General features: G+C 36.4%; 2 protein-coding genes across 3 annotated transcripts; one reads left to right on the top strand and one right to left on the bottom strand.

Annotated features, from left to right (window-relative positions):
• The first annotated feature begins 702 nt into the window (after positions 1 to 702).
• cdc45 (cell division cycle 45) lies at positions 703 to 11,565 on the top strand. 2 transcript variants are annotated; one of them, XM_005794857.2, is made up of 18 exons: positions 703 to 885; positions 988 to 1,047; positions 2,318 to 2,410; positions 2,490 to 2,627; positions 3,279 to 3,428; positions 3,495 to 3,553; positions 3,902 to 3,950; positions 4,045 to 4,106; positions 5,019 to 5,069; positions 5,156 to 5,275; positions 6,134 to 6,265; positions 6,366 to 6,464; positions 7,160 to 7,324; positions 8,383 to 8,521; positions 8,605 to 8,688; positions 9,722 to 9,840; positions 9,921 to 9,997; positions 11,180 to 11,565. In XM_005794857.2, exons 1-18 carry the CDS (start codon positions 835 to 837, stop codon positions 11,242 to 11,244), a joined length of 1,713 nt encoding a protein of 570 aa, XP_005794914.1. In that variant the 5' UTR covers positions 703 to 834; the 3' UTR covers positions 11,245 to 11,565. The 2 variants fall into 2 exon arrangements, with proteins under 2 accessions (XP_005794914.1, XP_023198848.1); XM_023343080.1 differs by lacking the exon at positions 703 to 885 and having other exon boundaries at positions 2,307 to 2,410.
• Positions 11,566 to 24,684: 13,119 nt separating this feature from the next.
• Positions 24,685 to 27,105, bottom strand: cldn5 (claudin 5). The gene has a single exon (XM_005794856.3). The coding sequence runs from the start codon at positions 26,891 to 26,893 to the stop codon at positions 26,246 to 26,248; it is 648 nt and encodes a 215-aa protein (XP_005794913.1). The 5' UTR covers positions 26,894 to 27,105; the 3' UTR covers positions 24,685 to 26,245.
• Positions 27,106 to 27,880: the final 775 nt, after the last annotated feature.

The raw sequence follows: 27,880 nt of genomic DNA, 5'->3' as shown, positions 1-27,880 counted from the left end.
TAACTGAGTTAAGTACTTCTAAATTAAGTACATTTGTCTGTTTATAACCGTTTCAGTGTATTTTTTTTTTTTAAACTTTATTTACAGATAAAGAATATACAATTGCAGACAGTAGTATGCTCGAGGTGCTGGGGTAACAAATCCATAGGATTCCAAGAGAGAAAAGGAAAAAAAAATCTAAATAAAATAACAGATTACAAATCAAATTCATTGCTTAAGGTTATAAGTTTCATAGCTTTAGAGTTGGTGCACAATCTTAAAGAGTCCAAAAAACATCTTACATAAGCTCTAAAAACAGTGAGGTTGGGTTTGTTTTTAGCAAATTTACAGGCATGTATGTGAAATTTAGCCAACAGAATAAGAAAGTTTAGAATATATTCTTTCCCAGACATACTGTTATTGGAAATACCAAAGAAAACATGTTTAACATTCAAAGGAATAAGTATATTACATTTCTGACTGAAGAAAATATTGAAGTCACACCAAAACATTTTGCTGAAAGAGCATTCCCAAAAAAGGTGGGTTAATGTTTCTTTTTCGATGTGACAAAAGGAACAAAGAGGATCAATATTTGGAATATATTTAGTCAGTGGTTTCAGTGTATTTTACTTGTTCCTGGTAGGCGTGGTCTGAGAGCTCTGACGTAGCCGTACTCCTGGCCGTTGATTGGTTGGACGTGACGCGTGCAGTTGGCGCCTGATTTCTAACGCGGAACACAACAGCTGTCTGTGGCAGTGGAAACTGTTACACTGACTGCAAACTGAATTAGCTTCTCCACTAAGGCTTCTTACGGACTTTTATCAAGCTTGTCTCGTATTTAATCGCGATTTAAACATGTTTATCGCCGACATAAAGAAGGACTTTTATGACGTTGTTGCCAACCAGGTAGGTTTTTCGGAACTGTTTGTTGGCTAACTAAGCTAGCGTCAGATGGTAAGCTTTCCAGACGGTGAATAGTCGATTTTATGTGTTTCTGTTTGCATTTAGAGAGTCGCCCTCCTGGTTGCAGCAGACATCGATGCTCTCTGCGCCTGTAAGATACTGCAGGTAAGGGGAAGAGTCGTGTCAGTGTGAATTAGATCCTCTTTTAAGGCTCAGAAAGCTTCTGTAGTCATAACAAAGGAAACCTGCTTAAACTCTGTATGATAATAACAAATACATGAAGAAATCTGTCATTACCTCCTTCTTAGTGTTTTAAGAGTTGATAAATATGTTTGTTTTTAAATTGTGTTTAAGCTGCGTGCGTATTTAAATGTGTATTAGTGGAAAAATTACATTATTTAATGTTTCCAGTTTTTTTTTTCTTTAAGTGTATTACAATAACCCACGCAAATACAATGTACACCAGATATTTCGAAGGCAAATATTCTTATTCTTGTCACTATCTGAGATTTAAACTCTAATAGCAATTCATTATTGTGACATTTAGCTGCTCAAACTGATTTAGGTCATTTTAACTGATGTGAAGCATAAAAACCGTTTAGTTTGATTTATTGTCAGCTAGTAATAAAAAATGTTGTGTATGTAAATGTCTGGCTGGGGTCGTAAACCGTTCACACATAAGTTTGATAATGACCACAATGCAAAAAAGTCAGATTTTATATATATATATATTTAAAAAATTCTGAATTAAACATCAAGATGTTCAGTTTGAGCTGAGTTTAAGAGTAACACTTAATTTAAAGATGTATCACCTTTTCCTCCAGTTGAATCTCCTCCTCAAGAGCAACGCTATTTATTTAATTTATTCAATATTTACTTATTTATTTCTCATTTATTTTTAACTTTTCCATGCACAAATCAAAAAATAAAAAAACACAATTCTGAAAAAACCACAAGACAAAACAACTACAGAAATACATAAACAATATTAAAATTTCTGTCAATGGCAAGAACTTGGTTAAATGTTGGTGTATATTCAGAGATCACACAAATCCAGTATTAATACAGTAAAACTTTATTAAAATGTATATACAAAGTGCATCGTTTTTATTGTGTATTTTTGTGTGTTTGAAATATATTTGTAATAGTCTTCTGAGCTGAGTAGCTTTTCTTTTTATGTGAATTGGGGGAAAATATTATAAGTTTGTACTTTATGCTCTTTTTCATTTGTGATTTCTTTTTAGATATTTTATGAACTATTTACTGAGTTAATGAAATACAAAAAGTGTTTGAAAATGAACACAGCCTGGTGGCTGCCAGGTTTATATTTCATATTAATCAGTGCACTGATCAGCATGACTAGGTTTGCCTGATGACTAAAGTCTAAAGTTGAATTATTATTGTTAATTTGGGGATTAATGGAGGTTTTTTCTAGGCGCTGTTTCACTGTGATCAGATCCAGTACACTCTGGTACCGGTTACGGGCTGGCAAGACCTCAGCACTGCCTTCCTGGAGCACAAAGAACAGGTGAGTTTCACCTGCCGGTTCCTATGCAGGAGGAAGCCATGTTGAAGCTCTGGACTGAGAGTTTTCCTTTGTGTTGCAGTTTCGGTATTTTGTCCTGATAAACTGCGGCGCCAACGTCGACCTGCTGGAGATGCTGCAGCCGGACAGTGACTCCATCTTCTTCATCTGCGACACGCACCGACCCGTAGATGTCGTTAATGTCTACAACGACACTCAGGTGACGTCACCTGATTATTGATTATTGTTGACTGGATTTTATTACTGTTGGCAAAATGACCTGAATTTGTACAAAACTTTATCTAGTCTGAAAAAAAACATACAAGAGTTAATTTCTATTTCCAGACTTTGTTTTACCTCCCGTTTAAAAATTGTTTTTCCTTCATGTTTCCTTGTTTCCTTCCTCCCAAGCCTCCTGCCTTCCTTGGATACTTTGTTCCCTTGTCTCTTTCTTTCCTCCCTTTCATTCTTTCCTTACGTCCTTAGTTCCTTTCTACTTGTTTCCTTCATTACGTGATCCGTCCTTCAATTGTTGGATCCATCCTTCTCTGCTTACCTCTGTCTTCAAATCCTTCTGTGCTACCCCATCTTCTATTTCCATCCTTTTTTTTGTTTCCTTCCTTCTTTCCTTGTTTCTTTCCATCCTGTCTTTGTTTCCTTCCTTCCTGTTTTACTTCTTCTTTCTTTCCATCTTTTCCTTTCTTTCCTTTCTTGCTTCCTTTCTTTCATCCTTCCTTTCTTTCTTCCTTTAATTACTTCCTTCCTTTGTTTTTTTTCTAATCTTTTTTGGTTTTAGGTTTGTCTCAAATGGGGAAATCACATGATGGCGTCCTTCTTGTTGCTTCATCATCCGTCTTCTTCTCCTCTGCAGATCAAGCTGCTCATCAAAGAGGACGACGACCTCGGCGTGCCGACGTACGACGACATCTTCCGGGATGAAGACGAGGAGGAGGGTGAAGACTCTGGGAACGAGAGTGATGAAGGCTCGGAGCCGTCGGGCAAACGGAGGAGATTTGATGAAGTGAGTTGAGTGTCGCGGCGGCGGCGGAGCTGAGGACCAGAGCTGACTGTTGTCGTGTCGTTGCAGGGCGCCATCGAGAGGCGGATCGAAAGGCAGAGAGCAAAGAGGCAGTGGGAGGCCAGAAGGTGATCAGCTGATCCCTTTCATAAAGACACCATCTCCATTTTCTGTTTTCTCAAATTTCTTTCGCGTCTTTGTCGATTCTCAATTTCTCCGATTATCTGTGAAACAAATTGTTCGTTGCACTGCCATAGAACTAGGTGATTTATTTAAAAATAAATCTCTGATTTTCTTTTATACCAGATCCGATTTCTGATTTTAATCGATCTTTATCTTGTTTTCTTTTCTAAAAAAAAATAAATTACAACTGACAGAAAATATGTTTTTCAGTCATGCCTTTCTTTTTCAAGTTTAATTTTTTTCATTTACCCAGTTGACCAAGAATTTATTTGGGTCATTTGAATGTTTGACAGGAGGGAGATCCTGTTCGACTATGAGCAGTATGAATACCACGGGACCTCTGTGAGTAAGATGAAGTGTAGAGAAAAGAAAAATTTCATTCATTTTGGCCCTGATGGATATGTGGCAGCCATGTTTGAGACGTTTCTGTTCGCAGGCGGCCATGATGTTTTTTGAGCTCGCCTGGGTCCTGACTAAAGACACGAAGGACATGCTGTGGTGAGTTTGTCTCTGAACATCACGGTGACTACTGGTGCTTGAAAATGCTTGAACTGGTTGGGAAAGTGCTTCATTTCTGTATAAAGTCCTTAAAAGTGCTTGGTATTCAAACAGCACCGTTGTTTTTAATAAAATGCAATCTAACATTTAATTGGAAAATTTTATTTACGGTTGAAATCAGATTTTTTTTCATACAACTAATAAAAAAAGGAATTTTTTTCCCTCACTGTCCGAACTTAAATCAAACTAACATTTTCTTGTTTTAGGTCAGTTAAAATTACCAAAATTATTTATTTTGTTCTAATTTACAGAAAATGAGAATGAGGACATCTTTTTGACTTTTTTTTTGTATGTTATATCATTTAATTTGAGAAAATTAGCACAATTTGTTTGGATTGTTTAAATTTAATAAATATTTATCTTCTCTAATTTATCATTATCTCAATGACTTATTAATTGCAACATCATTTGTTTCATTGTACATTTCCATACAGTGTACAACAAAATTGGGGCATAGTGCAATTATGTTAAATAATCAATAAATAGTGAAACAGAAATAAATAATAAACACTATTTGACACCAAATGGTGGTGTTAAATTGGTGTTTTGTTTGAGACATTTCAAAACGTACAATTTTGTTATATTGGTGGAATACTACCAAAAGATATTGTTAATAACAGTAATAAATATTATATAATAGTAAATTGAAACAGTTTTTTTTTTTTCAGTTTGTCTTGTTTTTATCTCCAAAGTCTGGTGATGAAAAAGTTTGAAAACTTACCTTGAAAATGATTTGAAAAGTGCTTGAATTTTACTGTGGGAAAGATGTACGAACATCAAATCATAGTATAGGTCAATACTGGACCCATCACCCTGCAGGCTGTGTGTTAACGCTGGTATTTGTTGTTGCAGGTGGGCCATCATCGGCCTCACAGACCAGTGGGTTCATGATAAAATCCCCCAGTAAGAACAACCTCTGCATTGTGAAAAAAAGTTTTTGATACGACTCACCAAGCGTCTCTCAGAGAGATTTTATATTCTCGTTTTAGCATGAAGTACGTGTCGGACATCGCGACGGTGCAGCGCCACGTTTCCCGACACAACCACCGAAACGAGGATGAGGAGAACTCTCTGTCCATCGACTGCATGAGGATCTCCTTTGAATACGAGTATCCTTCATTAAGGCCCCTCAGTCAAACATAAACATAGCTGGTATCCATGGAAACGCCAGACTAGAAGCTGATGCAACCTTTCTCCAAAAATTCTAATGCAAAAGTACAGACATTGTATGGAGCTCTGATAGTGCCGAAAAAATGTATACATTTTGGAGGTTTTAATTGAATTCTTTTTCATCACTAAAATCTGCCTTAAATTTGTTGTTTTTTTGTTTGTTTGTTTTTTTTACTCTTGATTTCCAAAAAATAAAAACTGCTTAACTGAAGTCAATTGTTTTACTACAATTGAATAAAAAATACATGTGGCTATAAAAAAAAGAGCAGTTTTAGACAACGAAAAATATTTAAAATTTCCTGTGTTTTTATTTCTATTTTTGTAGGTGATGCCAACCTGTACCAAAGGCAAAATTCCTATGTATTTTTCTTTTTCTTTCTTTTACTTAAATCTCTATAAATTTGTTTTTAGTTTATTTCAGCTGCATCCGTTTTTGTACAGGTAATGTGTATCTATGGTTTGTGCAAGTCTGTAACCTTATTTATGATATGTCTAAAAGATTTTATATACTTTACAGTGCAAAAAAAATTCTGGCGAGGGACAAAAAAAAAATCCAAATTATTTATGTTTATTTTCTCTGAAACTACCGCAACTGCTGTAATACTTAAACATCTGGTGGAGTCTTCAAAGTGTTGGCTTTATTTTGGTACCAAGATTGTAACTTTATAATCGCTGAGAAAAACTAAATTTGGTTTTGTTATTTTTACCGTACGTCAGAAATCCCTGTATTGCTTATAGATTCTTGGATTTTTGTCTTGTTTTGCCATAAGATGTTTTCTCTTAATGCTTTTCTTTAGCCTTCGTCTGGCATTGTACCATCACTGGTCTCTGTATGAGAGCATCTGCAACTCCTACTACACAGCATGCAGCTTCAAGCTTTGGACCTTAAAAGGACAAAAGAAACTCCAGGAGTTCTTGGCTGACATGGGGTACGAGCTTTGTGTAAAAACAGTGCCGGATTTTCCTGTTTCTTTTATTGATTATTTTGTGTTTTGTTCTGTATGTGTGCGTTTTTAATTCTTGTTACAGGCTACCACTGAGACAAGTTAAACAAAAATTTAAGTCCATGGACATTACAATCAAAGAGAACCTCAGGGACGTCATTGAGGAGTCATCTAATAAATACGGGTATGTATACAAGTTAAAAAACTCTCGCTTACGTGTGCATCACTCTGTCACAATAACAAATCTTTCTGGATGATAAATTGTTCCAGACGTAATTGCAATAAATGATGATATTGTTGTTTTGAGACCATTTTCAAGTAATATAATGATAATGATGTAATAATACAAGAACAGATTCTCAATGATCAAGGAACTTTTACACTCAAATGAACATTTAATTTTGGAATAGGAAGACATTTTAAATATCCAAAATAATTAAACAAATAAAATAAATTATGAATTCTCTGTAAACAAATTTGTCCTTCAAATAAAGGTCTAGTTGAGGCCAAAGCACCAGACTGAAGACTTTTGTCATCCAATTTATGGTAGAGAAAAAAGAGAAAAACAAAAAAATCACAACTACGGAAATTATTGAGTTTGTTATAATTTGTCATGTGATTGATTGATTTATTGCTTATTGTGACAGACCTACATGTAACCCAAACAATTCAGGACTCTAAACTTCCACAGCAGTTTAAAAATAACCAATAATGTACAAGATAATGGTCCATGGGGTGAGATCGAAGCCAACAACGAAATAGAAATAACTAAATGGCACCAATAGAAGAAGAAAAGAATAAATTAAAAAGTGCAAATGAAGCAACCTGTTGCTTTATCAGCTCTAACATTGGTTTTGTATTTTCCTGTGACTGTGACAGAATGAAGGACATTCGCATTCAGACGTTTGGCGTCCACTTTGGGTTTAAGAACAGCTTCCTGGCCAGCGACATGGTGCACGCCGCCGCCGCCTTGCTGGAGAGCACGGAGCGGGACGAGAACGACCCCACCGACAACTTCATCAAAGCACTCGATGCCCTCTCACGGTGCGTACAGTACTAACTCGTCTTAATGCTGTCGCCTTTCTGTAAAATGGCACAACTGCTGCTGCCGTTGCACATTTTTTAAGGGGACCTATTATGCCAAATTCACGTTTAGCACGTTTTTGTACTTTGGTCTCAACTAAAAAAACAATCAAAGAGCTTAAAAGAAACACACAGTCGCTCATCTTTTTTGGTTTGGTGAAAATTAGCAGACGTTACCCTGCAATCCCAGCGAAGGCAGTCCGTTACCTAGCAACCCCACCAAAGTTCCACCCGTCACCTAGCAACCAAAGCTGAGCTCCTGAGTGTTTGCGCAGCATGTGCTTTAATATGGCTGCTGTAAAAAAAACCCCCAAAAAAAACAAGTGTTTTGTTGTTGACTCAAAAAGTCCTAAATTCGTGCAACTAAAATTAAGAGCTTAAAATGTCTTGAATTAATTTTAAAAGCGTAACGTGGCCTTAAATACATGAATCACAAGTTTTAAATTTTGTCATTGCCTAACTCTTTAATCGTATATTCTATGTAGTTTTCTCTTTTTTTCTGAATTCTCGCAGGTCTTTTCTGTCAGGTGAAAGTTTGATTCACGCACAGATATCTTCATTGCGTTCCGTTAACTAGTGGCTAATATAACCTTGCTAACTAGCTAGCTGTTTTTTTTGTTTGTTTTTTGTTGTTGCTTCAGTCATGGCTAAGAGTAAATTTGTGGTCGACGTTCGTCTTCGCCACTGGCTCACTACTGTTGCCGTCCTGTACACTGTAGAAAAAAGCTTAGCACTGTGATGGTTAAGGCTGTGGATAGCATCGCAAAATAAACAAATTTCTTCTTTAAATTATATAGGTCTTCAAATTCATCCTTATTAAGTCCTAAATTTTAATTGGTGAAACCTGTGCCAATTTTTTTTTTAGGATTGTCAGAATAATCAATGACTAAAATAATTATATGCAGCGGGAGTGAAAATTAGCATCATACTTCAGAGAAAACTATAATCTGTCATTGCGTCGATAGTAATACCACATGCATGCAGGAGCACATTAATTTGTTTCCATTTGTTTTGTGCAGGAGCCACCTGGATCGTCTCCTATCAGGCATCGACCTGGCGAAAAAGAAGCTGATCGCCATCCAGCAGACTGTCGCTAGCTGCATCTGCACTAACATCATCCTGTCGCAGGGACCCTTCCTCTACTGCTACCTCATGGAGGTATGGCTGTTTACTCATGAAGATGTTCCTGCTGAGCAGCAGATTCCCAGGTAAACTCCTGTTTCTTCTGCTTTTCCATGAAGGGAACACCTGATGTGAAGCTCTTCTCCAAACCGCTGGCGCTAACTCTGCTCTGCAAATACCTGCTGACGGCGTTCATCCACTCGGTGAGTACGCACCGCGTTTCATTCTGGAGGCAATGATCACACAGGTGCTTTAAATCCTTCAAAATCCTTGACTTTCTATTAGGTGTTTTCAAGGTTTGTAAACTGCTTGATTTTTTTATCAAGTCTTTGAAAGTGCTGCACAGTTTTGTAATATAGTGCAATCTAACCTTTTGATTAAAAGCCTAAGTTTGCAAAATGTTATTTATAGTAAAAACCAGATATGTTCATGTTTCTTATTAGAAGAACAGACACATTTGTTTTTCTCACTGTCTGAAGTTAAATCAGAATAAACGTCAGCTAACATTATTTCTGTTTGCTAAAAGCCTTCTTTCTACAGACTGTCTTACAAAAACAGAGTATCTTTGGTCAGAGGCTTCTTCAGATTTGCTACAGGAGATCTTTCTTACCCACAGCCATCACTACATGTAATAAGTCTGTGAAGAATTTTGAATTAATTAGCTACAGCAACATTTTATTACCTTTTGGGATCTATAAAGTATTTTTGAATTTGGAGAATTCCAGAAAACTTAGTGAGAACTTTTTTCAGAGATTTTTCTTTTGTAACTTTTTCTTTAAATTGTGTTCAAGCTTTTAATTTGCACAGGAAGGTAATTTACTTTAAGATTTGTTTGGACTGTTTAAGTGTAATGAATATTTATTTTTCCTAATAGCTAAGTGACTTATTGATGATCTTATATTTAATACATTGAATCGCAGGATAAATTAGTGTTTTGTCCTCTGACCAGTCAGGTGTTTAGGGTGTAAGAGAAACTTTTCAAAACATAAAACTTTGTTATATTTTAGTTTACTTTGTTCCTGCTGTAGAATACCACAAGAAATATTAAAAACAGTAATAAATGATGTCATATATTAGAGATTTTTTTTAGTTCATTTGTGTAATTTTTATCTCCAAAGTCTGGTATTGGAAAAGTTTGAAAACATACCTTGAAAATGCTTGAAAAGTACTTGAATTTCACTCAGACTCAAACATTACAGACTTTCTGCACGTTTATTTGTTGTCCTGCTTGTTCAGACGAGGAACAAACGCTGCAAGCTGCTTCCTCTCATCATGGCTGCTCCTAAAGACGTGGAGAAGGGAACCGTTATCGTTGTGGGAATCCCTCCAGAGTCAGAGACGTCAGACAAGAAGAAGTAAGTTTCCACTTTCAATTCTAAAGCCTCTTGAGAACGTTTTATTCTCAGCCGTGAACTCTGTTTGTTTTTTCTTGAAGTTTCTTTGGTCGGGCCTTTGAAAAAGCTGCAGAGAGCACCAGCTCTAGAACCCTTCATGATCACTTTGACACGTCGAGTAAGTGACGCTTATTTACCGTCCCATGTACCCTGTCCCTTCGTTAATGTAGGAATTATGACACTACTACATAAATAAACTGAGTCAAAATTACTCAGAGCATCAACCAGGAAATCACAAAATTACAGAGAACATTTAAGGCTCTGCAGGCCTCACTTGTTCAGTTATAATCACTGTGCATAACTTAAAATGCATCAGAGAAACGGTCATCGTTCTTCCCGCAGATTCCTGCACTTTTACTCTTTTCAGGGAAGAAAATTCATAAAACTAAAAGTTAATTTGCTTTGGTGTAAAAACAGAAATAAAACCCCATGAACATAATGCATTATTTGTAAAATATAAAAAATGTATCAATTTTTATTAATGATAATAATGGCTACTTTGACACAGCAGCTCTTAATGTTCAATCAGTTTTTTTTTTCTTTGTTGTTTCTGCTGAAACTCTTTTTTTCCCCTTTTTTGGGCCATTGCAGATGCAAATAATTCATCCAACAAAAAAAAACCCTCAAAGTTTTATAATAATTTTAGAAATTTTGTACAAAAAATTCTGAAACGTACAAAAAAAAAACGTGGAAATTTCTGAGTTAGAAAAGTTGAAAATTTGCAAGAAAAAAACCCTTTTTGAGATTAATCTGACATTTTTTAGAAAGAAATGTGGAATTTTTTGAGTTTGAAAAATAAAAAATAAAAAAAATGAAATTATCTAAAACTTTTCTAGCAATAACTAATTTTTTTCTATGAAAACTGGAAATTTTAGAGTTCATTTATTTCCACCTTTTTTTTATTCTAAAAAAAATTTGGCTTCAATTTTCTCATCTTTTTCACCTTTCTATCTCCAAAAAAGCATCACTGTGTATTAATGACAGAAATATTTGAAATCTTGACAGACTGGGAAAGATCTTTGTAAAAGCGTCTGCCTCCTTGTTTGGACACCAGGTGGCAGGATTGTCTGTTGATCCTAAAAGCTAAACTCCACAGAAGACATAATTCCTGAGTTATCCTGTCCGTTTCAGCACCTCTGAAATGTTTCAGATTATTTCCAGTCATTCCCACCTCAAACATTCGGGGCGTTTATTTTCCCAGGGAATCTGCCGCATGAAAACACACACCTGGGTTGTGATTGATGTGTTCCGTCATTTTTTTCATTTCACAGTTTATTTATCTGTGTGTTTCTGTTTACAGTAATCGAACTGAAGTCAGAGGATCGGAGCAAGTTCCTGGACGCCCTCATCACTCTGCTGTCATAAAATCCCTGACAGCCAGAGACGCTTTTCAGACCAGGCCTGCATTCCTCCAGGCTTTACTCTGGAGGAATAATCTGGTCTAGCCAGACTCTTAAGTATCACCAGCACAAAAACTTTAAGCCTTGTTTTATTGGTTTTAATTGGTTTTATGTGTATATTGTACAGGTCTCTTATCCGTGTTTTGGACTTTAAAGTTTGTTTTAAATCTCCTGCTTTTTTAATCCAAAATGTTGTGCATATTAAATTACATTATAGATATGTTTAATAAATCATTTAAACTCATTGATTGTTCAAATGTTGTCTGTTCTGTTTGAAAAATAAAAACAAATTTTAAGAAAAAAAATCACATTTTGCAGGTATTTTTTATTTTAGATGTACTTTACTAATTTTGTAATAATAGAGGGTTTATAATCCCAGCACTTTAAAAAACCATCCAGACATTTTTTGCGCTGTTACTTAGCAACCCCACCGAAGCCCAGCCCGTCACCTAGCAACCCATATGGAGCTCCAGCACGTTTGGTCAGCTGGTTTTACAGTGGCTGCTGGAAAAGACAAGTGTGTTTTGTTGTTGAATTACCATCCAGAAACCACTTTCTGCATTATTGTTGGTTGTGCAGGAGGCACTACTTCTGCTTTTTAAAGATGTACAGTTGTATTATTGCACATCTGTTTTCACCTGCGATTATAAATGTTGAGTTGGGGGGCCGTGGCCAACAGCAGAGTATTTGGATTTAAAGTTATAGGAAGCCCTAAAATAGATTCTGAAAGAACATCAAAATAGAGCTGACCAAACTAAAGTCTTATCTAAAAATTATTTTGTGCAAAAAAAATGTAATATGTTTTGTAAAGCCCCTAATCTATCCTAACCAGTTCAAGGAAGCAGAATAGATCACCTTTAAATTCCTCTCAACGTAACAAAGGTGTAATATAAACACCTAAAACAGCATAATAAATTATGACAACTACAGATTATAAACATCCGGAGGTCAGGCAGTGTTCCCTCAATGTATTTACTGGTATTTTCTACAAAAACACTGGACTAAGTGAAACACAAAAAAACTTTTCTTTTAAGAAAACTTATTTCTATTTGGTAAATGCCAGAAAAGTTGACAAAAATGTTTTTAGGTTATTTTTTTTAGATTTGTTTTATGTAATGTCATAAAAAAATTACATTTATCAGATACTTTTAACTGATATGATAAATGTATCAGTTAAATTACATATTTTTAAAATGTAATTTCAAAAGTCCATGTACATTTGATCAGTTTCAGGGATAGTTGTCTTTTGTATGAATCTTGATAAGTTATAAAGCTACAAAAACTTTCTAAAAAATTATTTTGCCAAGTTTTCTGGCATTTAGCAAATATAAACAATTTGCTAAATTATTTATATTTGAGCAAATATAAATAATTATATTTATAATATAATTACAATTATCTTAGTTCTTATTTTAACACAAGAAAAGTTTGGTCTGATTTAACTTCAGAAAATGTGTTTGTCTTTTAATTCAGTGTATATTAATATCTGGTTTCTACTGTAAACACGGGGACCCAAAGAGTGTTAGATGTGAAGTCAACCTACTGGACCTGAGAAGAACAACACATGATACGTCCACTGGAGCTCAGCATGCTGATGCAGGTCAAAGGTTAATGTGGTGAACTTGACCCACATTGGACAGAATGTAGGTCAGGTTCTGGTGGTGGGTGAGTTCCTGCTGCTTGGAGCTGCTCTCTGTGGGGTCATTAAGATCCTTATCGTCCCCGGATCAGGATGCGATCGTGACCTTTTGGGTTCAGGGCTCGTTGGGCGTTGCCTCAGGAAGTGGTCCAGCCTTGGGCTGAGCTGTCCCGCTGCAGAGCGTTAATGTAAACAAACACGCCATCGCTCCTCCATAATGCTGTGGTTTACAGATAGATAGATGATGATGAGGAGGATGTTTATTTTTCCAAATGTAGTTTAAATTACTGATTAATAGACTTCCTGAACTTCAGTTTTTGTTTCAATTTCTTATAAACAGATTTATTTTTTTGTTATTTCTGAGATGCAGGCTGATAAAAATAAACATTTTATTTAATTAGTTTGAAATTTAAATATTTATTGTAGAAAATGTTGATGTTATTCACGTTCTACGTGAAGAAATTGCACTCAGATCTGAATTAATCACTGAATTGATACAACTTTAAAATTTAAAATGTATAATTTTAAACAGGAGTATCATGTTATTTCATGTTTTAATGTTATTCCCTCATCAGAAACATAACTGGAGTGTTGTATTGATTCTTATAAGTTATGTTTGATATACAGTATATATTTTATTTTAGAAAAACTGAAGGTAACAGTTACTTGATTGTGCTTTAAAATGGCGCCATGTGCTTGGAAGATACACTGTACCGCCCCTTTAAAAGAAATTTGCAATTTGATAACTTGAAATTGGTCTCTGTCTCTTTAAGAAGCTCCTATTGTTTCCAAGACTTTCCTTCAGCAAGTTGTCACAACAAAACCTTTCCACTATGCTGTTTTTAATTGTTATTAGGAGCTTTGGACTGAGAAGTAGTTCATGTGATACAGTAGTTCCACCAGGTGTCTGTTAATTGCTGCTGCTGCTAGTCTGTAGGAGCTGTGAGGAGGAAGCTGGGCTGGATGAAGAACAATGTGAAATAGGTGGTGCTTTGTGAGATCGAACGCTTAGTCAAAGCTCCAGGCATGTTTCTGATGAAGGAATAACCTTATAACATGACTTTATGTAATACTGCCACTTTACATTAAACAAAACTACATAATAGTAATAAAAAAAGTGAACTTATGCAGGATATTTATTTTCCTAGAGTTCCTATAAAGTTTGTAGGAATGTTAAAAAGTTCAAGGGGTGTAAATACTTTTTTGGGGGGAGGGTAATGGTTGTGGGTTTTGAAGGAGCTGAATGGGAGGAACACCTTTAGAAAAAAAACCCATTTCCCAAAAGAAGCAAACAGGCCAGAGATGTCACTGAATGGGCAATCGGCATGGTAACCAGGCAGAACCTGCAGTTGCCTGGCAACCAGAGTCTATAATGTGGTGGTATGGATGAGCCTAATAAAAGCCCTTTCCGTCAGACATTCCAGCAAACATGGACACACACACACACACACACACACACACACACACACACACACACACACACACACACACACACACACGCGCGCGCACACACACACACACACACACACACACACACACACACACACGCACACACACGCACGCACACACACACACACACACACACACACACACACACACACACACACACACACACAAAGCACTCTGGAGGATGAAGGAAGGATTTACTGGAAACTTTTAATGGTCACTGCAAACATCTGACAGCCAAACCCAACAACTTCATTGTGTCTCACTTTAAGAGCAACAGTTGCCTGCTGCAATGAGTACAGAGGAATAATTAGAAAAACAACAACAACCACTTGTTAGTGTTTATTTGGTGAGTAATAACAGTGACAAACAGGAGATTAATTTTAAAAACTGATCCTAAAAGCCATTCCCAAAATGATACTGATATTCAGCTGAATTAGTGAGTGCTAATTTATTTGATGTGAAGTTCTACAATCTCTAAAACAAAGCAGCATTAATTAATGTTTTCTCTGCTTGGGTCAGAGTTACATCAGAGCCAGCAGGTGCATTCGGTCATCAGACTTCCCAGCTGGACGGAGCCCACTCACCAGAGAGCAGAGCCAAGTGTCAGCAGGTGGTCGCATGTGGGGGACAAATGTAGCTTTGTGCAAAGAGTTAAAGACCTCATGAGCCGTTTGTTTAAGAAACAATGAGAGGGCCATTGTGGGTAGAGATCAGGACAAAAAGCAAGTAAAAACCCCACAGCGTTCAGCTCTGTGCCATATTCTCAAGATCTACCACTTTGTGACTCATGGGTTTGATTCTGAAACCCGCTGCATGGCCAGGCTTCCTGTGCAAGGGACAACGTAACAGGAAGCAGGAAGGAACTTGGAGGGTGTGGAGAGGAGGAGGCTGTGTGCGTGCGTGTGTGTGTTTCTTTTTCTGGGCTTGGAGCTTGTTGGAAATTGCTCCATAATCTAAATTAAACAAAGAAAGACAGGTGCAACCTAATCTAGACTCCTGCTTAACAGTTTTGGTTTTAGTTCATTTTTTCTCATGTCTCACATTCAAAACCAATTTTACTCTTTTAAATATTTTCATAAGCAAATACACGAGATTTATAGTGCTGAGCCATCATGTTAGGCGTCAACTTCCGAGACATATCCTGAATGATGTTAACACATTAAAAGTGACCTACTACGTTTCCTTGAAAAGGTTGGAATAGATTTACGGACTATACAAAACATGTTCATTACATTTTATACACTAAATCATTCTTAGATAATAACATTTTAGTCTGGTCATTTCCTTTCAGAATGAGCTGTTTTAGGGCATCTTGTCACTTTAAATCCCCCAATTCAACTTTTACACTCACACATGAAAATGGCTGCAAACAGATGCACAATTATACAACTGTACATCTTTGAAAAGCAGAAGTAGAGCCTCCTGCACAACCAACAAGAATACAGCAAGTGGTTTCTTGACTGTAAGCCTACAACAAAACATGAAAGGATAAAAGGATGAATGGATGGATGGATGGATGGATGGATGGATGGATGGATGGATGGATGGATGGATGGATGGATGGATGGTAAGCAGAGCTTGGTAGTAACTAGTTACATTACATTACTTTTCAGTTACAGTTACTTGAGTAACTTTTGGGGAAAAAATTACTTTTAGGAGTATTTTTACTACATTGTACTTCTTACTCTTACGTTAGTAATTTTATTATGAAGTATCAATACTCTTAAATGATTAAAATTTCTGGATTCTCTACCCACTGTGAGAAACTTCACTGAATGAAGAACAAAAATGTTTTAATCAGAAATTCACCAGACACAGACACAAACCTGCAGTTTTTGATAAAGTTTTGTACATTTTATATTGAAAGAAATTAATTTGGAAAAATATTCTTTTGCCTGATTGGGTTATTTTGTAATTATGTTATTCATATAAATTATTTTCATTCTGGTTTTTAAAATACCAAAATTTCCACAAAACTTTATAGTTTGATCTGTCTGATTAGTTCATTTTTAAATATTAAATGATTGATGTCTTGATCATATGACTAGCCTTTTTTTTTACCAAACACTTTTTACTGGAATAATTTCTTGGAGGGATACATATTTATTAGAAAACCTAAAGACGAAGGAGCAGGGAGTCTCCTCTCTATGAGATCATGCTTCTGTGTAGTTTATCAACCAAACGAGTCCATTTTCATCTCTGAACCAGTAAAAGCTTGCTGCTACTTGGACAGATGTAAGTCAGAGCAGATAATTTGTGAGGGAGGAAGGCTAGCTAAGATGAAGACAGTTCCTGGTAGGATGAGGAATGTCTCTGGGGGATCAGGAGGCATTTCTGATTTAGCACAGTTAGCAAAACGTATGATGCTGAACTCTATACTAGTAGGATTAAGCAGAAACTCCCTCCTACACAAAGTGCTCAAACTTTATTTGTAATTTGTGTGATCTGTATGAACCCTTTGCAGAGTGGCACGGTTTTAGCTACGTTGTCAATATAACGAACCGTATCTTAAATGTTGGCCTGATATATAAAAGAAGAAGAGATGCAGTGCTTTGCAACTAATTGTCAACATTACAACAACTAGATAACAAGGAAAAAGTTTTAGTTAAGAAAAACTTAGCAAGGGGGTTCAGTTATGCTAGTTTGACTTTGACAAACTTGATGTAGATGTGGTGTGGAATTCGGTGTGTGTCGGTTCAGTTAAAAAACAAAAAAAGTGACCTAAACACGAACTCTGACAGATCTTAAGTAGAGCAGTCTTTAAATTAGCACACAAAGAATAAAACAACATTTATGTAAAAGCGCTTTACTTTTTCTTCAGGAGCTCTACTTAGTCTTTGAGCAAGTAGATTTTCAGGGTTTATAGCTGCTCTGCTTGTTATTAGCTAAAGGAAGTCCTGCGTGACTGAGCCACAATCCACGGAGTCTGACAGAAAAGACACCCGACTAGATGCAGGCTGGCCTTTATCTGGCTCTCTTCCTGGCACCCTGGAGAGCAAAGCCTAAGTTAATGAGAAAGTCACGCCTGCTGGATGTTATTGTGTCACAGAAACAGTTTAGAGGAAAAAGTGTTTACATTGGCTCCGTCTGATCCAGCATGCTTTACATTGCAAAATCTTGCTAAGTACTGCTGGTCTAGTTTGTTGTACAAAAATCTAGAATATCGAAATGATCGAGATCTGCTGTTCAACAATAATAAAATGGTTTGATTGCTCTAATGCCAAAATGTTGTTTTTTTTAATTGTTCATTGAGAAGAATATAGTTAAATTATGATGTGCAATTTTTTCATACATTTTAAGGTCTGTGTCATTTCCAGTCATAAACAAACTTAATTGAGTAAAAATCTGCAAGGTGTATGAATAATTCTGGCATAACTACATGCAACAAAGTGGCTAAATTTGACATAAATGAGGGTAACAAAACTAAACAAAGTTGCCAGTCTTTTAGAAATGTAAAGCATCAATATGTAATAGTTTCAGGGATGTTTTCTGTCTTTATTTTGACCTAATTATCTGCCTTATGAAATATACCAGCCAGGAAAACTAAAGGTTTTCTAGCAACCCACTGCACTTGTACAAAGCTGCATTCATAGCAACACCATGGCGACTGCAACAGGTATCACCAGAAAATATCACTTTAAGACATTTTTAGAGACAGATCCAACTATGAGGGGTTATTTGGGGTTAAAGGTGGCAAAGGTTAAAGATCAGAGGGGTTATCTGTAAACAAGCTGAAATGAAGATTGGAAGAGCTGATGTGTGTGTGAGTGTGTGTGTGTATAATCATCACAGCATGACAAGGAGACAGGCAGCAGACAGAAACAATCAGCTGTAGCTGTTTTCCCAAGCTGTCCAGAAAAGCTAATCCTATCTGGAATCTGGGCTTGTTAGGGACACAAAGAAGAGAAATCCTGAAGATCCTAAGGATAAATTTGTGCTTTGAAATACGTGACACAACTTTACAAAACAAAACAGGAAAATAATATTACACAGATTAGAGATAGATTTAAGCAAAAGTGATTTTTATGCACTCCAGAAATTGATTCAAAGTTAAATTAGGTTAAAAAGTATAGTGCCTTATTTTGCTAAAAACAACCTCTAGAAGGTTGAGTGGAAGAAAAAACTGGCAGAAACAAAAATTATAAATACATGTATAGTTTTGTTACTGTAAATGTCAGTTTGCATCAGGAAGATATAATTTTATGTTAATAGAAATACAATTTCTCTTGAAATTATCAGAAGAAAAACTGCTAAAAATAATGAAACCCTGAAGATCATAGTACATTTTTGCTTTCAAGTAAGAGATAGATTTGTGCGACACTGTCTTTTATGTACTTCAGAAATCAATTATAAGTTAAATGAAGTAAAAAAAGTTTAGATCAAGCATTTTGTCTTGCGTTGTTTAAAAATAAATCTCTGGACAGCTGAGTGGAAGAAAACAGTGCACAATACCAGATGAAATCAAGCCTGTTGATTCAAAAATAAAAAAAGTCATAAAAACATCAGGCAGTCAATTGGTGACTGTATGATATACAGTCAGTGCATTTGACTGTATTTTATAGTCATGTCAAAATATGACATTTTATAGAGTGCCATCATCAAAATCATCAATACACATCAGATATGTTGGTCAATGTTTCATTTATTACGGTTCAAAAGCAACTCTAAACAGGTGGGTCTTTAGTATAGAGTTGAAGGAACTCAGTGTTTCAGCTGCTTTGCAGTTTTCTGGAAGCTGAATGCTGTTCTTCGTGTGTTAGAAACACATAAAGAAACTAAAGTTGGAAACCAAAGACCTTTTAATGAAACTGTGGAGAAACCATTTCAGGTTACATATTTTTAATAAACCGGGTCACACCTGTCCAAAGTGCAGGATCTGCCCCTTACAACCATCAACATTTCCCTGAGCAGCTCAGCTCTGTTGAGGCAACACATCTGTTTGAGTGTGAATGCCTTAAAAAGCGGCTTCGCACCGACTGTGTGATCCTCCCTGGGAGATGTTTCATCAGTGTGTGCGTGTCGGGGTTGTTATGTGCCACATTCCTCGGATGAAGGGAGGCGTAAAGGGCGCTGGCCTCACTTCACCGGAGCCTGGGGGAGAGGGAGCGGGGGTGCTGCTGACGGAGGATGTAGAGCAAAGTGATTGATGGCTGAGGGGAAGAAGAGGCTGAACAGGTGGAAGTCACACCGACTGGTCGACGACGCTTACTGTCTCCAGGCAGGGACGTGTGAGAATCTCATCTCACAAACTCATCCATGTTTTGTTTTTTTAACTCATCCATATTTTATCTTTAGTCGCAACAGTGCCTTAAAAATCAATCCTCCAGCTGCAGATGCTGCTGGAGTTCTGACTAAAACCAGGAAGATAGAGCACATCACACCAGTTGTAAAACCCTGACTCCTGCTCCATGTAGCTCAGAGAATAGACATTAACATACTGTTAGTTTATAAATCACTGAACGGCTTTTAGCACCACAATACATTAAAGATCTGCTGCTGTTGTTGGTGTCGGGATTCTGGGTTGTTGAGTTTTGATTTGTTTGATTTGATTCTAGTTTCATTATTTTGTATTTCTTGTCTTGGTTAGATCTGTTTTGTTCCTGTTTTCCTTTAGTTCAGCCATTCTTAGGTTTATTTCTTGTTTATAGTTATTCTTAGTTACTCTAGTTTAATAAATGTTGTGTCCACTAATCTTTAGTGTTGGAGTAATTTTCCAGTCCCTTGTGTTTCTCTCTCTTTCTCTCCCCTCACATCTGTGGTCAGTTTTCCAAACAACCCAGTTCTTTGTTTCAGCAATCAACCTCCTTGTATTTAAGATCCTCTCTTTCAGTCACTCCTTGCCGGTTCCTTTCGTCTTCTCCCGTCACTTCCTCATCCTGCTCCGGGTTCTCCTCATGTCCGCCTTGCTGGTTTTCTTTCATATGGATTTTTGTATTTTTTCTGTGGCTCCCCTTGATTTTTGTAAGTTTGTTTTTCCATATTCTTTCATTAAGTCTGTTAATCAGACCACCCTTAATGGAAATCAACGGTGGCCATAAAGTTTGTTCAAATTTTTGTTTTTAAACTAAAAAAAAAAGACAACAAAATAACACATTTGAAGCAGATAAATGTGAAACAACAAAAAATTTAATCTGAAAAGTAGCTTAGAACTTTGTTGTCAATTTAAAATCATGTTTTTTTTAAAAATCATTTTAATTTTTTGAGTTCCAAAAAATATATTTTTTAACAAACTTTATGGCCTCAGTTTAGCTCCATAAACCTGGCCCTTCAAGTTTGCACTGATTAACCATTTATTTCTGTTAGATTTCAGCAGCCACATCCTGCTGTGATTCTTACCATCCCTGTAAAATCAAGAAATCACTTAAACAGAACCTGGCTGACAACTTGAAGTAGGCTGAATGGTGTCAAAAAGTGACACGGACGGACGGACAGATGGAGGGATGGATGGCAGCCAGAAGGAACAGATTGTTTTTAACCATATCTCCTATAATCTCAATATTAGATAAATAATCCTCCACATATTTAATCTGGCCTTCCAGGTGTTTTTGTGTGTAATCCTAACTAGTTTTTAGGGCCACAGATGCTGTTTGGGTTTTTCTTCTTGGAAACAGATGAGGAGGAATTCACAAGAAAAACACAGCAGAGATGAAGGAGGAGGGAGTCTGCACTCCTCTCAGGCTCGGCTAAATGAGATCATCTTTCTGCAGTTTGTCATCCAAACCAGGCTGTTTTCATACCTGAACCAGGAAAAACTAGGCGTTTATGATTTAGCTCAGTTAGAAAAATGTATGGAGACAGACTCTTAAGTAATTTGTTAAAATAATTTATCTTACATATGGATGAATGGTCATCTGTGAGGAACCTGTTTTTCTACATAGTTATGTTTGATATTTACGACATTTTTATAACAACTCAAGGAAACATAGTTATTTGATTGTGCCATATTTGCCTGGAAAATACACCAAATTCACCATTTAACATTTATTTAACCAGGAAGTCACAGTTTGGATTAAGACTTTATGTTTTTATATTAAAAAAATTTAAATAACTTTGCATTTAGCCCCCGAATTAAAATCCAATGACTAACTGCCTATTCTGTAAACCATGTTCAGTTTATTCTCAGTGTAAATCCGACGACTCTTTCAAGGTCTCAGAGGTTTGTTGGAAAATATTAAATCAAATTAATTTTTATTTGTATTGCACATTTCAGTAATGAGTCAGTTGAAATGTCATAAAAACACAAATATCAACAATTGAAACATTAGTGAACACTCAGAGTTATGATTGAGGAAATATAAATCTGTTTAGGGGAAAACTACATGGAAAACCAAGAAAGGGAGCAATTATTGGGTTGGATAAGTTTACACACCTTTAAATTAAGACATTGCTGAAAATGTCACATGTTGAGTTGGTAATATATGGTAATATTGAGGAGGTTTTCAGAATATAATTGGGAGGACATTTCTCATTTATGGCTCTTCGTGCGGTTTTCTGTCAGTTTGCTCTACATGCTAGCAGGGACATTTCAAAACTACTTTTCCTCTCATTCAGTCATTCTTTTGTTAAATTGAACAAACTAAGTAGAACTTCTTTGACAAAAACACCACTTCCATCTGAAATGCTCCGTTAGAGTTGCTGTCAACGTGGCAGTTTCAATTCCCTTATTTTTTATCTTAGAAATATTCTTTTTTTGTTGAGTCATTAATGTTCTTCTCTAGATGCATTTCCATTATAAATGTGAACAAATCTTTGTCTGTATTCTGCTGATGTCAAAAAACACAATTTCACAATTGCTGTGTTTTCATTGAATAAGGAATTAAGTTATTACCACATGAAGAAGCGCAATAAGTCATTATCACTCAAACTAGTGACCAAATCCAAAATGTAAAGAGGATTTTACACGCTAAATGAAACAGATGTAGTTTTCAAATTCTTTTGGGCTTGATTGAACAAATTCATTCTTTATTTGCGTCACTTTTTAAAAAAAAAAACTTGCTATATTTAGTCAAATTTAAGAAATTAAATAAGAACTGACTTCAGTGCAGCAAAGTTGGCTATACTTAGTATGAAAGATTGGCTATAAAAAACCAAATATTTTGTGTTGTATTTAACATTTTCCATTGTAAGAAAGTTATGTCTGTAATAATTTTACCATGATTGACAATAATCAAGCATCTGTGCTGGACGGGCCAAATTTGTATCTTTCTTAAACTGCAGGTCCAAAGGCCACAAATAGCCGCTGGGCTGCACTTTGTTGTAAACCCAAAGTTTTATTTTATAAATAAATATTCCCTTGTCAAGTTCAGAAACAGCCGTTGAACGCTTGCGACTCTCCTGAGTGTATGCAGGCTTTCTGTTTTCAACTTGGGCATATGACTTGCTAAGATTCTTAAGTCACCAGGCAAAACAAGTATGGATAATCTCTTGTAATCCAGTCACAGTTTTGAATCACAATGTTGTTACTCACTGGCTGAAATTCTCCGTTTTCTCCTCTGCTGTTGCCACAATTTAAAGCGGCGCTCTAACCCTGTGACCTATATTTCAGAACCAATCCAGAACCTGTTAGAGGAGGCCAGCAGAAGACAAAGAAATTATAATCTAGTAAGAGTAGCACTACTTCAACATATTTTTACTCAAGTAAGCGTAACAAAGTATTTGGTTAAAAAATTTACTCAAGTACTAACTGATCAAATTATCAGTCATTTAATATTTTAAAATTACACAATCATATGAACTAAAATATAAAGTTAAGGGGAAATTTTTATATTTTAAGGATCAGAATGACAATAATTCATATGAGTAACAAAAAAATAACACTATATTTTTTTCCCCAAATATGTTTCTTCACTAAAAAACTTTAACAGAAACTGCAGGCGTGTGTCTGCGTCTGGCGGATTTTTGATTAAAACATGTTTGTTTTTCATTCAGTGGGCAGAAAATCCAGAGAGATACTTCATAATAAAATTACTCAAGTAAAAATAAAAAGTACAGCCTAGTAAAAATACTCCTAAAAGTACATGTTTTTCAAAAACGTCATTCAAGTAAATGTAATTGAGTAAATGTAACTAGTTACTACTGAACTCTGTGCTGTATTAGAGGCTTTTCTTTTTTCTCTTTGTTTTTTTTAACAAAAAGGAAAGAAACATTGCAAAACGTTGTTTTTAATGTTTTAAAAACATTTTGCTTTATATAAAACTCACAATCCAATTTCAGGTGAGTTGTTTTACTTTGTGGGAATTTTTTTAAATATAAATAATATGCCTTGTTGCTGAAATGTACATTATAAATACACTTGATTGATTGATTGATTGATTGATTGATTGATTGATTGATTGATTCAAGTTAGGACTGCAACTAATGATTATTTAGTAATTGACTAATCTATCAATTATTCTGATAGTTGGATAAAAGAAATGTTATATTCCACAGCATTTTAGTTTAAGCTTTGTGTTTTTAGAAAGGCATTAGAAGATGCTAATAAACTATTTAATTAATTAAAAATAAAACAAAGACAGCAAACATTTTATTGCCTGTAATGTAATAGCATAACATTCCTATAGTAAATCTGAACCAGGTGAAGCTAAAACTATAACATTTGATGAGTTTTGGAAAAAACATATTTACATACAGACATGTTTCTGTATTAAATGCAAAACTGTTTTTTTGTTGTTGTTGTTGTTGTTTTACAGTTTTGGTTTAATTGCTGCTATGTTTTTTTCCAGTAAATGTCCTTTTTTGAGTCAGTTAATGATTAATTACTAAATTAGTTGAAAATAATTTCAATAATCAGTTAAATCACAACTTATCCAATTAATCATTTCAGCCTAATTCAAATACTTGAAAATGATGAAGTAATAGTCAGTTAATATGACAGTTCATACCCACTGATATTTTCGTATTAATGTACTGTAATTTGAATTAATAACATTTTTTCTTTCTGTAGTGAATTGGATTTGTAAATCCAGCCCCAGAGATTGTGTCTTATTCTGTGGGATTGAGATTAGACTGATGGCTGGTGGATGAATGCTGAAGCCTTTCACTGACTGGCCTGAGGAGGGGCGGTGGTGGTCTCAAACTGGGGGTCGTTGGGAGGCGGCAGGGGAGGGGGGGCATTGTGAGCTGAACAGCAGAGCCCCACTCTGGCTGAATGGGCATTGTCATCTGGATTTCTTTGGATAACCAAAATACTTTCTCCCGTCGTGGGGGTTGTTTTATGGATGGGCGGTGGGAACAGCATGACCAAGCCCAGGAGGTTCCCTCCCCTTCACCACATCTCTGCTGTGGTTTGTTTTTAATAACACACTCTAAAACTAAAGATTTCAGACAATATATTCTGTTTAATCATAATAAAATGAAACCGTATTGCATCTTCATACACATGAAAAATTAAACATAACATCAGACGCCAAAAACAGTAACAAAAACCTGGAAGTTATGTGAGGAAAAGATGCTTTGATAATGTGAAAAACTTAGCAGGTGCTCAGAGAAGACAAAGAATGGATTTCCACATGATTCCCCGACACAAAAATAACATTCTACGGTTCAAAAGGACTTTAACATGTGAGATTTTCTTCTTAAGTCTTTTTCCTTATTGGACGCTGTTTCCAAGTCGTCGATCTTGGATCATGGTGCATTCATATTTTGCTCATTGATGTTCTAATTACAAAACAGTGATGAAACATTAACCGAAAACAAAACAGCAAGTGGTTATTTGATTTTAATGTCACGGTAAAGAATTTAAAAATGCAGTTGATTTGTTCTTGTTGTGATCAAAGATAGATGGTTTGATTTTCTTTTCATGTTTAAAATATTAAAAACAAAATCCTTTGCAAGGAAAATAATGGAAAAGTTACACTGATGTTTCAAATAAATTCTGCGATTACTGTATACTGTGACTGTAGGGGGCGCTGTTTCTTCTGCTGGACACTGAGTTGTTTGTTTTTTCATCACAAAACATATTTGATAAACATATCTGGTTGAATTTGTAGTAGGGTATGTAATTGATTTAAATTGTTGACATTTTTTTTATTGCCTTAGCACCTGTTGAAAATAATCACCCCTCTAGTACTCCATACAAATAGTGACGTCACGGGGTGAAGGATCGTCTTTAGCCAGTGTAGAAATGAGATAAAAGGGCTCAGTTTTCTTTTTACCTGTGGTTTTTAACATTTAAGATCTGCTAAAAAATTCAAACCAAATCTAAATCATTTGTCATTTCTGAACCATTAAAAGGAAAAAAAAAAGCTTGTATTACAATTTTATATCTTGTATTTTAAAACTAAAGTCAAATCACCGGTTTATTTTTGTTCCTATTGCTGGTTTCTGGTGACAAAATGCTACTGCCGCCAAAGAAAACAGTTTTTCACTGTGAGAGTGTGCAGCCATTCTACTGTACAACTTTGTGCTGACAATGCACATTGAGGACAAAGAACAAGTTACATTTTCGGTGCAGAGACTTAATCAAACAAGAGAAAATAGCAAATAAATCCAAATCTAATAATTTTAACCATTTACAAAAGCAGATACCTCAGAAAGGTACTCCTTTTTGTCGTGTGCTACTTCTTACAGTTATGGAGCTCCTAAAGGGACATTGAAGAAAAAAACCAAAACGTTTATTTATTTATTTTTTTCCATCAATGTTCCGGTAGGGGCTCCGTATATTGTCGATAGTCTTTTAAAATAAATCTCCAGTAGACACAAAAGCGTGTAAAAATACGGCCCGAGAATATTGAAGGACCAGAGAGGCTTCCGCTGATTTCAAAGTTCAAATTTATACATAAAAAAAAGTTGGAGGTGCAAAAACAAGGTCCGTAAAAAACAGTTTTTTCAAAGCTGCAAGTCACTTTTACGCACCGTCTGCTCCGCGCCATGCAGGCAGCTACACATAATTCCTCTTGTCGTAGTCCCCGTTCTGCGAGGCTCTCTTGGTCGGCGCATATTTTACAGAGTATCCAGAGTTTCCACTGGAGGGACAGGAGCAGCAAAGAAGCGTCCCCCCGATCAGCAGCAGCGCCGCGGCCGCCCAGCCGATGTAGAGCGCAGCGCCGATTTCCCTCTTCTTGGATGCAGGCACCTGCGGATTGTAGAAGTCCGATATGATGTTGTTGGCCATCCAGCAAAGAGGAACCAGCACAAACAGGCCGCTGATGATGTAGATGATCCCACCGGCGTTCACCACCCGGGCTTTCACGTACTCTGTGCGGATGCAGTTGGTGCACTGCGCCCCCGCGATCACCACCATGAGACCCAGCACTCCCATCACGGAGGAGATGATGGTGAGCGCTCTGGCCGCCTGCAAGTCGTGGCTCAGAGCGAGGACGGAGTCGTGCACCTTGCACTGCATCTGGCCGGTGCTCTGCACCACGCAGGACATCCACAGGCCGTCCCACATCGTCTGCGCCACCACGATGTTGGCCTCGATGAACGCCGTCACCTTCCACATGGGAAGCCCGCACGCAACCATGACCAGGAGCGAGCCAATTACGCACAAAGAAAGACCCAAGATCTCCAGTCCGGCCGACACCATTTTCACTCTTCTTTCTTCTGTCTGTCCTTTCTAAAGTTGATCAAATTCTCCGTATTTCTCCAGCAAGCTCTGAGCGATTCCACTCCTGTGTAGCTTTACGCGTTAGTTGCGCAGCAGTCTCTACATTCGCATAGAGATATACAGCAGCTGCGAAGAGTCTCTTTGTTAGTGAGTGGATGTGAAAACAACTGGAAACACAGAAGCACCGGACCACGGATATCTGCGAGGTGGGGGTGTGAAAACCCAACCAGAAACTTTCCTCCAATCCGCTGCGGCCGCATCCTCTGGGGACCAATGAAAATGAGGGGAAGTTGAGCGACTGAATAGAGCGGTCCAGAGCGCATTGTGCGTTTGAACTGTTATTTCCAGTGAATAGGGGGGCGAAGGGCTTATAAGAAGAGGGGGAGCCTGGCTGTGGGGAAGTTTTAGCTGTTTTTTAAGCAGCTTTGAAACAGTGGATTATTGATTTTTCAGACATGGAGGCTTAATATGTCTGTGCCACACATGCCGGAGCAAGACAATTTTCACATCTGGTTTGATACAAGGTTCAGTGATTTAAATTCTGTTTGCACAAAAAGAATAACTAAATGTGTACATTTTAAATTTTAAGCTGAATTTTACTACTGGAAAGAACTTGAGGTCAATTGAAGAGAACAGCTGAAATGTAATAAACAGAAACAGCTGATCTGGGAAGGCTGTCAGCTATAGCAAAGCATAAATACATGTAAATAAATTGGAGTAATCCCCATCCTTTACTTAAATCTAAAGTTTGTATATTTATGTGAGCTGTAAATGCATGAAACTGAAGTCAAATTCTTTGTTTATGATCACAATCTTAGCCGATAAACAGATTCTAAAGTCAGTCCAGTCACAGATTCAAACTATTTTTGTACTCATTTTATTAAATCAAATACATTCCAGTGATTTAAACTATTTACTGTGCAGGCAAGTTCAGTGCATTACATGAACTGGTAAAGAAAAAGTTAG

This window comes from Xiphophorus maculatus, chromosome 12 (genome assembly GCF_002775205.1).
Source record: "Xiphophorus maculatus strain JP 163 A chromosome 12, X_maculatus-5.0-male, whole genome shotgun sequence".
Classification (NCBI taxonomy): domain Eukaryota; kingdom Metazoa; phylum Chordata; class Actinopteri; order Cyprinodontiformes; family Poeciliidae; genus Xiphophorus; species Xiphophorus maculatus.
Note: the sequence above shows the minus strand (reverse complement) of the source record. Positions and strands in the feature narration are given on the sequence as shown.